This window comes from Hippocampus zosterae, chromosome 16, assembly GCF_025434085.1.
Source record: "Hippocampus zosterae strain Florida chromosome 16, ASM2543408v3, whole genome shotgun sequence".
In the NCBI taxonomy this organism is placed as follows: Eukaryota; Metazoa; Chordata; class Actinopteri; order Syngnathiformes; family Syngnathidae; genus Hippocampus; species Hippocampus zosterae.
The window spans coordinates 17,446,468-17,457,614 of NC_067466.1; the positions used below are offsets into that span (position 1 = coordinate 17,446,468).

At 49.1% G+C, this 11,147-nt stretch overlaps 1 protein-coding gene across 5 annotated transcripts in view; it reads left to right on the forward strand.

The window, feature by feature from the left end:
- Positions 1-5,518, forward strand: part of sgcd (sarcoglycan, delta (dystrophin-associated glycoprotein)) — a 111,593-nt gene extending 106,075 nt beyond the window's left edge. For 2 of the 5 annotated variants that reach the window (XM_052046403.1, XM_052046404.1), the window contains exons 8-9: positions 1,452-1,575; positions 3,255-3,967. In XM_052046403.1, coding sequence (XP_051902363.1) covers positions 1,452-1,575; positions 3,255-3,440 — 310 coding nt within the window. In that variant the 3' untranslated portion in view covers positions 3,441-3,967. Of the gene's footprint in view, positions 1-1,451; positions 1,576-3,254; positions 3,968-5,416 lie in introns of those variants that run through there. The other 3 variants (XM_052046406.1, XM_052046402.1, XM_052046405.1) reach the window with 3 other exon arrangements.
- The last annotated feature ends 5,629 nt before the right edge of the window (positions 5,519-11,147 follow it).

Consider the following 11,147-nt stretch of genomic DNA (forward strand, 5'->3'; position numbering starts at 1 on the left):
TGCTATCGCCTAGTCCGCCTTAATTATTTACCCGACTCCACTTTTCTTCATCGTGGTCATTTTTTATTTGGACCCGCGTTAATATCGTGCGAACATTGCCGATTACAAATAAAGGCCTTCCCCGAAGACGTTTTGTTCATGGATTTTAATGAAACACGCAAGCTAATTAGCATTCTGCGGCTAAATTAAAATCTCATCACGTAACCTCTGCCCTCATCTAAGTCACGTTAATTCTGATGATGAATTAAACACACACACACACACGCGCGCGCTCGTTTGATTTTTTTTTTGTTGAATTCCTTTTCCTCACTCTCTTCTCTCACCGTGTGATGCAACCGTGTTCTTCCTGTCACCCCCCCCGCACTCACGTCAACATCATCTATTAGCATTCACGCTAGCCCGCGCCAAAGAGAAAAACAACAAAAAGCGATTAGCCCGAGTTCAGCGATGTTGCAAACGCGGGCCAGACTTTAATCTGGCACTTTGCAAATTGATTGCGTCGTGAATAGCGACGAGTTTTCCGATCAAACGTGCCGAATGAATGTCAACTTTGACGCTGGCATTCATTCTTGCTAGCTTTCGTGAGCAACGTATTAGCGAGCGCGCACCTTTTGTACGTGAAAACTTGCTTTCTCGCCCGTTGCACTCTCATTTCCCCTCGGCGATCGATAAGCTTTCACATTATCCTTTCAACACTTTGTATCTGCAACTCCAATCAAAAGGTTAATAACCTCGGATGCCGCTCGCTCATGCGGCACCCTGAGAGCAGCAACGGAAATGATTGGACGCCTCTGACATGATCAGAATTTGCCGCCTCCTTCCATCCTTTCCGTCTCTCGCTTGTTCTTATAAGCCTCCGTCCTTGGTGGGCGTCCTCCGCCGAGGCCGAGCGCCAGCGCCGGTAACGCTTTTGAGCTTATAAATGTATAAGCGCGGGAGCAAATCGCAGGTTAAATGGCAATCCGGGCCCGCTCTGTCGTGCGGCTGATTGCTTTTGTGAGCGCGGCCGAGTGGATGAAGGAACTCGCGGGACAAACGTGGCCCTGGTGCGTTTACCGAGCTCTCTGCAAAATGTTAAAGGTGACAAAAGAAGGGGGGGAGGTAGGAGTAGCGGGAGATGGATCTCGGCTCAAGCGGCCATTAAAGTACGAATGCTGTTGATCGGGGTCGGTTTTCTGGGGCCGCTTTGCTACATCAGGCATCGAGTATGTCAAGACTGTGGAAATTTCTGTCTCGGCCGCAAGTCGCGGGTTGCTGGATCGTGTGAAGGTTTCAAAAAGCGCCTTCTCAGACTCGGGTCACGGATTACGTTCGGGGGGTGGGGGGGGGGGGGGGGGGGGCGTCGCTAAATTGGTTTTCTGCCGGCATCTATAGTCTGTGGACTTTTGTCTCTATCCAAACAAGACCAGAGCGATGACTGAGCTGACCTGTGATTGGGTTTTGTTCTCCAGGCTGGAATCGCCCACCCGCTCCCTGCTCATGGAGGCCCCCAAAGGCATCCAGATCCTGGCCGAGGCCGGCGACATCCAAGCCATCTGTAGGAACGAGCTGCGACTGGAGTCCAAAGACGGAGAGGTGCCGCACACTCTTCCGAACATATTTTTTTTGCCAAATTCTTAGCCGGCCGGAAACTGCAAGAGTATTCGCGGGGTTTTGCAGAGGATAAAGAATATATGTCTGTCGGCAGGGTGACATTGTCTGTCTCAATCGGCTTTTCTCAAAAACAATCTGGCGCCGGCATACTAAAACCGTTTCGCCACCTTAGTCCCGAGCGATATGTCCGATTGTGTGTGATCGACTTTTTGTCAGTTCAGTAGGGGGCAGCGTTAGCGGTTTTGACCTGAAAAACGCGCACAAGAGTCAGTACGTAGTCCGTACGTCTGATCCGCAACGAGCAGAGTCAAGTCAAGGTCACCTTCCTCCCCTTTGTTCATATCAGCAGCAGCAGGTCTTAATGTATACGACTATACGACTAACTTTTGAAAATACTTTTTTTTTCGCCCCACCCGTTGCCCCCCCCCCCCCTGCATTAATCCTCTCGGGTGATGTGAAACAGATCTGACACCACGCCACTGCCGCAGAGCCAGCCAGGGAAATCCTTTTATCAGCGTCGGCTGATGTGCGGAACGGATCGGCGTGGAAGATGAGTGAGCGGGAAAAAATGTACATGAAGCGCCGAGTTAGAGACAGAAAGAGGACGGAAGGGGGGGGGGTGGGGGGGGGCGTCAGGCAAGAGGAAGGAAGATTGGGACTCGTGATTAATCACTTAAAAAATTTTAAATGGCGATTGCGTAACACGTTCTATTTCATGAGCGACAAAAGGAAATTAAGAAATGGAATAATTTTTGGGGTGGGGGGGGGGGGTCCACTGGAGACCAGCCCACCCTGGACTGGTCTCCAGTCAATCGCAGGGCACGGCTGAGTTTGGCAAGAGAAGCCGCGTCTATCCTCGACTGGTCGTCAGTCAATCGCAGGGCATGGTTGAACCCCGGACCGGTCGCAGGGCACAAAGTCGCGAGACCACACGATGTTTGTCGTTAGCGCGTCCGTTCAAAGGCGAACGCTACGCCTTGATTCCAAAACACCTTTTGCCTCCATTACCTTGTACGAAATGCGATCGTTTCTCCCGGGAGGCATCGCGCGACTCCCTTTTAGCGGCACTTTTGCACCAAGCCCTTTTGTCAGAATGACGACCTTCCGCCATTCACCGATTGGCTCGCAACCCCGCGCGGCGACCTGCGCCTCACTCCTTCTCTCGCGGAAGACCGTTTGTCAGGAGAGGAGGTCGCGTGACATTTCTGGCAGGGGGGTCACTCGGCTCGGCTCCGAGGTGGCGTTTTGCCTTTTAATGGGCGACGGGAGCAGACCCTTGAGTCGTTTTTTTTTTCTTCCTGTCACGTCCGAGACGCGCGTCTCACGGGAATCCGCAATCGATGTTGGCTTGGAGCGAGTCGAAATGGGGAAGAAGTGGATGTGATGCAAACATGGGACTCATCTTGCCGAGGCCCCATTAAGGCTTTCTCTCGAGGATGCCTTCAATTTTTTTTCTTGTTGTTCTTAGCCAGAGAGATATTTTGAAATATATCGATTGGTCATGAATGGGCTTTGACAGTTTACAAATTATGCGCCACCCGTTTTGGTCTTGCAAAAAATCTCCAGCTTGCAGCGACGAGTTTGGCTTGAAAACACAAAGCTGGTCGAAGCTCATCTGCCTTCTTTCCCCCCCCTCCCCCTCCCCTCGTCTGGTCCTCCAGATCTCCCTGGACGCCCGGCGCATCCGCCTGACGCGCCTACCGGAGGGGAAGGCGTCGGCCGGCGCCTCGGCATCCGGCAGCAGGCAGACGGTCTACGAGGTTTGCGTTTGCCCCAACGGGAGACTTTTCCTCTCGCAGGCCGGCACCGGCTCCACCTGCCAAATCAGCAACAACGTCTGCCTCTAGGACTACCGAGCGCCACCTTAAGGCGGAACAGGACTGATCTTTGAGGCCCCTGATCCGTATTTTTCTAAATTAGAGAGGGGGAGGGGAGGGGAGGGGGGCACTGTATTTATTATGTGATCTTCCGTCACTTTCTACGTAAGGGAATTTAATCCGCTATTCTAACTGAGACTTTTTTCTTTTGATGTGCACTGATCTGGACGGAGTCGCGCCTTTGGGAATATCGAAGAGGAATAATTGCTTTGAAATGGCGCGACCCAAAACTGCCACGCACACCATTTTATCAAAGGTGAGAGACGCTGCTGATTCGATGGAAGAACCGCTCGGTGGATCGCTAAGCCCCGCCCACTCTCCCGTCACTCATCTTCTCCCCTGGAATATTTTTTTCTTTTTTCTTTTATTTTTTTTTGCGTGGACTGTGCAACTGACGCCCTCATGGTGGAAATCTCTGACCCCAAATGTTCTTTTTCCATGTTCTCCAAACAGTTTGGGATTTCATGGTAGAAACCGAAAGCTCACCATGCTGGATGCGCACTCAGGCGAAAAAAGTCGACGGCGGTTGCAAAAAAAAGATTCTCGCTCCTAAAGGAAGACCGTCGAGAGCGCTTTGAAATCAAAAAGAGCCCGCATCCAAGCGTCACATGATGCTTGGATGCAGTGGGCGGAGTTTTGTGTCTGAAAAAAAAAAATGGGGTGGGGGGGAATTCAGAATTTGAGAAACGGCTGAAAATTTCCCAAGATTTGACATGAGAGGACTTCATGAGTATGAATTGGCGACATTCATTTTGGTTCCAAAATGGCAACTCGTCAAATGCACGCACCTACCCCCCCCCCCCTTTCACCCCCTCACTGGCATTGGATGAGCTCTGTGACAAAATGGTGGCCGGCTCAAAACGGCCCATTCTTCATTTCCCGTTCAACTTGGTCCAGCGGAACGTGGAGAGCATCCCGCGATATTTGAAAGCGTCTACATTAAAGCCCGTCGTGATACGAGAGGATCACCAACCCGTGTGTCGGCGCAAAGAAGGTTGAATTCACTTTTGAAATTGCTCCAGCCTGCTGACATGGTAAAACCTCGAGCCCACGCGGAGATTTTGAAACCGGTCGACGTGAAAGCGCCCGGTGTGATGAGACGTCCTCTGATGGCGCACTCCAATCCAAAGAGTCTTCATTGGAGGCCCTCCGTGATGCCAAGCGCTCTCTGAGACAAATACCTCTCAAATTTGGATTTCAATGAGGTCGGCGTTTGGTCACTCCAAATTGGAAGCGGCAACCCCCCCCCACCCCGATATTTTCCCCATCCAAAGTCAAAAGAAAAGCAGGAAGCCTGAGGAATTTTCATCGCGCGCGTGCCCACCCAATGTTCCGGCGAATTCCAACGCTACGGGCGACACTCGAGCTGGCTCCAGACAACATTTCCGACCAAAAAAAAAAAAATGTCATTGACTTGACTGTGAAATCCACATCTCTCGTGCCAAAATGTCCCCATTTGTTTTTTTTTTTCCTTTGTGCCACCATCCCGGCTCCCGAGGGCTCGTTTTGTGGAGATTGTTTGGACTGCGATGTGGTCGACAGCTGCGGTCACCCCCCCACACCCCCCCCACACCCCCACCCCCTTCTTGTTTCTTGCACATTTCGTTTGAGGAGGAAGTGCGCCTGTGCCTTACACTCGTGGCAAAAAGAAGCACATCATCATCATCACCGTCGTTCGTCGTCGTCGTCAACGCAACACGGCCTCCATTTTGCCGCCTTTTTCTCCCATCTGCAAAGACCGATTCTTTCAAATTATTTTTATTTTAATTTTTTTTTTGTGATCATATCCGTGTGACGCCTTTTGAGTGCAATCGTTTTTGCGCCGGTGCGTGCGTGTGCACGCGTGGGTCGAAGGCCTTTGCATTCCTACCTTCAGTGTGCCGTGTGTTAAACGTGTGCTACTTTGACTTTTGACCTTTTTTCGTTTTTTCTGCCCAAACACAAAGACAAGAAAAGATGATGGGGGGGGGGGGGGGGGGGCGCTTGAAATGAAATCAGCTTGTTTTCTTTGGTCCCGAACTTGTCAAACATGAATTTTCTTTTCTTTTTTTTTTTTTTAATGGTGCCCAAAATAAAAGGCATTGTTCAGAGTGCTCGCACTTGTTATTTTGGACTCTTGTCTTTATTTCTTTCCAAAACATTCCTGCATATTGTCATTCAAACAAACGCTAAAAAAAAATAAACAAGAAAACAAGAAAAAAACGCTTCGGCGCGATCTCACTAATGCTTCGCGCTGATACGGTCGATTGACCCCCGTAACCTCTTGAAGTAAATGTTCCAAAACTGCGAGTGTGTGAAAGTTATCTTCCCCCAATCCCAATCTGGTCCCCCCCCCCCCCCTCCCATAGCAGAGTCGCTAACTATTAGCAAGCAAATCACACGCCTGCTTCTTGTAACTTGTGCTTCAGCGAATCTCGTCGCCCCCTCCAGCCCTCACCCGCACCCATCAAAAAGGTTCGGCAGCTCAAAAGAGGGAAAAGTCGACAACGCCTCTTGGGCCTAAACGGGAAGGAAGCTAATGAGGCGCGCAGAGCCGCAAAAACAAGTTTGAGCGTCAGTCAACCTTTGCTGACTTTTGCTTGGGATCGACGCCGAGAGTTGACTCTGTTTTCCAAAATCTTGCAAGGGGGGCAACATTTTTTATTTTATTTTTTTTTGCACCTTGTCTGGCGGTTCGGTGGCTTGAGAGGATGTGGGTTGCGGTACAATAAGATCGAAGTGATACGCAGCCGCCGCCAACTCACCGACGTGGCCGCAGACTAATTGACAAAATGTCCGTCTTAAATTCGGCCAGCGGGCGAGTGCGCAACAGGAAGAGCAATTTCCGCCAGGCTTATGAAGCTCGTCCTTCCTGACCCCCCCCCCCCCCCCCCCCCCCCCCCGCTCACGCTCACAATTTAAGGACAGAGAAGAATGGATTTAATTCTAAAAAAAAAAAAAAAAAGCTATTAAACTTTTATCCAAGTGAAATCATATTCTTGCACAAAGACAACAGTCATACTGCAAGTAAGTGAGCGCTGTTTCTAGTTAGGGATAAAGAATATATGCGCTGTCATGATTGTCATTGTGACTTATCTGCGCGCGCTCTTGTTGTTTGTGTTTTGCCACGAGAGGGGACGCTCGTTTGGCTTTGCCTCTCCGTTGTGTTCCGCCTTGTCCGTTAGCATTAAGCTAGCATGACTTTGCGGTGAAACACACAAAAGCTTTTGTTTCATGTTACAGACTTTGATTTTGTCATATGAGAACGTGTTGCTTGGCGACCGAAATCGTTTTTTCGAGTCATCTTACACATCGCTTTTAAAGTATTGAAAATTCTTTTTTAAAAAAAATTCTAAAAAAAAAAAAACATCAGGGTAACCTAGGCGGCCCGGTAGTCCAGTGGTTAGCACGTCGGCTTCACAGTGCAGAGGTACCAGGTTCGATTCCAGCTCCGGCCTCCCTGTGTGGAGTTTGCATTTTCTCCCCGGGCCTGCGTGGGTTTTCTCCGGGTGCTCCGGTTTCCTCCCACATTCCAAAAACATGCGTGGCAGGCTGATTGAACACTCTAATTAGTCCCTAGTTGTGAGTGTGAGTGCGAATGGTTGTTTGTCTCTGTGTGCCCTGTGATTGGCTGGCAACCGATTCAGGGTGTCCCCCGCCTACTGCCCGGAGACAGCTGGGATAGGCTCCAGCACCCCCCGCGACCCTAGTGGGGATCAAGCGGCTCAGAAGATGAATGAATGAATTAATGGAAGGGTAACCTATTCCTTTTTTTTAATGCCCCACTTCTCTCGCCAAAAATGATGTGCATCATGCTTTGGTCACCTGCAAGCCTTCGGGATAAACTTTGTGTTTGACGTTAAGGGACATCAAAGACAATGAAAATGTGTGTGAGGCCTTTTGGGTTGTTTTTTTTGGGGGGGGGGGGTGGCCTCCGTCGACTTTTACGCCATCTGTCGACGCCCGCGGGTTGTTGCCTCCTCCGAGTGTGTTTATGATGTTCTTTTCTCCTCCTTTCCGAGGTCTCTTTTGTCTCTTTTGTTTGCATACTCGAGGCTGCGATGATTCCCTCCGACGCAAACTCGGGCTGAGAGTGGGCACAGCTGTCAAAGCGGCTGGCGCTGGCTCCGATGCCATTCACAAATTCATTCTGGATGTCATCCCGCCACTTCTTCTTTCTCCCTTTCGTATTTCGTGCACTTTTCCTTCCCTCTCTAATAGCTTCCATGCCGAGTTTTTATCTATCACGGGCAAAAGGCGTGGGATTAACGACCGCCAAAGGAGGCAAATGGGTCTCCGGGGAGGTTACCCGGGTCAGGACCTGGCGGCTCATGTACGGATGCCGTCACCTCAGAGAAATGCTGCAAATGGAGATGGGGGGGGGGGGGGGTCGGTTAGAACAGAAGGGGGCACCGGGCAAAGGCGTCATAAATAAAAGATGATGCGGCGGGCAGGGGATGTTTACACCTGTGGATGGATGGGAGTCGTTTTTTTTAAGGAGCCATCAATGGCCATCTCGAGACTCGTTCTGTTTCCTGATGTCTCGCCGAGCGTTCAGGGGGGGGGGGGTGGTCCCCTCGCAGTCATTTTCTCTCTCGCTCGGACTGCTGTCCTGAGGTCATGCGGCAAAAAACAAAAGGGAGGGGAGCGGTGAGGGGTGGGCGGGGGGTGGGGGGGGTCGGTAACCCCCACGAGGACAACGGCATTCGGACGCCAGGCCTTTATGTTGAATTCTTTTTTTAGTTTCCTGCGGTGTCTTGGAAATGCCATTTGTCGGTTACAACCCCCCCCCACCCCCGCCCCACAAAGCAAAACACCCAAAATCGTTCTGCGTACTTCTTCGACGGACCCGAACGCTCCATATTTTACTTCATAAAAAAAATGAATGAGATTTCAATTTAAATTAATGGCACCTGGGGGGCAGCAAACGACGGACCAGACATCTTCACTCCGCTCTCTCGGCTCACCGGTGCGGCACTGATGTTAGTCGTTCTATGCAGAGGATCAATAATATACCATATGACTTTGAGTCCTATTACATCACGAATTGACGTGCGTTGCTGCAATGTTGCGTTCGGTCCATTGTTTAAATTTACTGCGACTTAGATGCGCTTTAGCGTTAGCATTAAATTAGCTGGCTTGAAGGTTACGATAACGTTTTGTGATTGTTTTAATTAAATCCACAAGCTTTCATGGACTTTTTATTCCGTGTACACATTTTTCTCCTTACTTCGCGAATGACTTACTGTACCGTAACATTTGCGATGAACCCTTTTCCTCTGCAAGGAGACCGAAGATGAATGTCGGACGACTTTTTCTTTTGCTGTGGCCATTGCAGGCTTTGCTGCGTGCTCCCGTTTCCCCTCCACTGACGAGTGCAGCCGGTTTGACTTGACATAGTGTGAGGGAGGTATGAAAGGTAGACGCGGTGACGTCACTCCGACCCATCGGTTCGCACCCCCCCCCCCCCCTTCACGCCGAAATGTCATCTCACCAAGAGCTGTCAGCTGCTCTGCTGCTACAAGCGACTTTCGTCGTCTGTCCTTGAAAAGTGCGCGTGCGCACCAAAACAGTGCAAAGTATTGCAGGCGTTGCAAGGGGTCATATGAAGGCAAATTGACTTTTTAATGGCTTGCATACAAATACTTGCACGTCTGGAGTGTCCGCCCACGCATCGAGTGTGAAATCAAACGAGCAGGAGAATCATTAGCGAGTGTGATTGCGAGTGTGTCCCTTGCAAACGTCAAGGGACCGTCACACAAAATCGTCATTGCATTGCCGCCAGTGGCCAGAGAGTGGCAGTAATATACCAAAAAGTATTGGACGACCATCAAAAGACAGAAGAAGAAACGGGGCCCCGTAAATCGCAGTCATGGCAGCTAACGTGTGACTGTTAAATTACGAGGCGTGTTTGTTTTTATATTATAAGAACGTTTAAGTGATCAATCCGGGGTGCATTACACGACTCGATCATTTCGTTCTACATAGGCCTCGTCGTTGAGATTGCATCCTATGCATTAGCCACACTCGATGCAAACATGCCATAGGCGTGTTCGGAATTGACTTGGTTTCTCCGCTCGCCTTTTTATCCATCCTCGCGTGGAGCGAAGAGGATTTGAAGCCAAGGCGGCGTGTTGCGTGTCGCCGAGTGCAATTTAATTACATGCTTTGCTCTGGTAAAACGAGGAAGGGGGGGGGGGACTCCTACGGATGTAACTAATTGAGCTCTCGTTTGAAGAATAAACAAAATCCGCTGCCTCCCATCAGTCTGCCTTCACCGGAAGAGAGCAGGGGTGAAGCTACTTCCGGTCAAAAAGACATTCTTGACGCTGAATGTTTCATCAGCGTTTGGAGAAAGTGGACTATAAAAGCCGTGGGAATAATTATTAATCACAATAATAATGAAAATACCGAAAACAAGCAGTGACTTCTGCTTTGAGGCTTCTAATTTTGGAGAGTCAGGGAAAAAAATCCTCTTTTAGATGCCGATGCCGCAGCTCAGTGGATGACCGGGTTCAAGTTGAGTTCACTGTCAGAGCCGCCCGAACTTCTCCACCTACTGTCTTCGCTCGTCTTTTGTGGGGAAGACACGCTCGAATAGCTCGTATCTGAGCCTCCTTTTGTTTGCGCGGGTCTAAGTGGAACAAGAGTTACAAGTCAACACCGCGGTCGCGTCATATCGCAAACAAATGGGATAAACCTTGCTGTCATACGTTTTTCCTCTCGTGGTAGGAACAGAGTAAGAAGCGCCTGGAAAGCGCTAGCAGTGACTTCAATGCGGTAAAAGTCAAACTTGAACTATGTTGCTATAGAACTTGTATTTGAATATAATTTATAATTATATACGTAAGGTTTACAATTACCGCAGTATCGATTATTATTGTTCAACCAAAGGCGAAGAAAAAGCTCGCAATTAGCAGCGAGTGGCTAACACTTGTGGCTAGCAAAACTTGTGGCTAACATGAACCATTTGGGAGTGAAATAGGGTTGTTCTTTTTTTTTAAAAATCTATATTGATGTCAGCAAAGCAGAAAGCATGGATCACCAAGAACCAAAGGTAAGACCCTTGTAGGATAAATTTGACGCCACGAGAGCAATGTATCGTCACGTCCCACGACGCGACTTTCGCAAAAGTTTACGAGGCTACGGTATTAGCTCGAGGCTACTCGGTCGGTGTAAAGAGTGCCTTTTGCAGTGTTACTAAATATGAAGTGCCACATATAAAAGTATACTGTTTATGGTCGAGCTGGACAAATCGATGCACGTGATGGCCTATTGCTTGTTTTTCTTCCCCAAAATATCACCAAAGAATAGTAAATAAATGGTCCGTTTTTCCAAACAAGTTGGTGCTTAGATTGACCTGGAATGGCTTATAAGTTGATTTTTTTTTTGCATTTAGACTCATTTTTGTGTTTATGTGTGTGGTGCTTAAAGGTGCCTGACCAAGATGGGGAATAAAACTGACAAAGGAGATGAGGTAAGCTTAACATTTTGCTCACTAATTGGATCATCCTTGAGGAATAATAGCATCTTTTAAGTATCTGTGAAAGTGCTTTTTTCCCCCTTTTCCTTAAGTGTAGCAGAGTGATGGAAACGATGATTTGTGTCCTCTTCATTGCAAAGGCAAAAATCAATTCAGATCTTTGCCTTCATTTGGAAATAGTGAAGAAAAAAAATTGGCTGGCTTTGTGAGCGGCC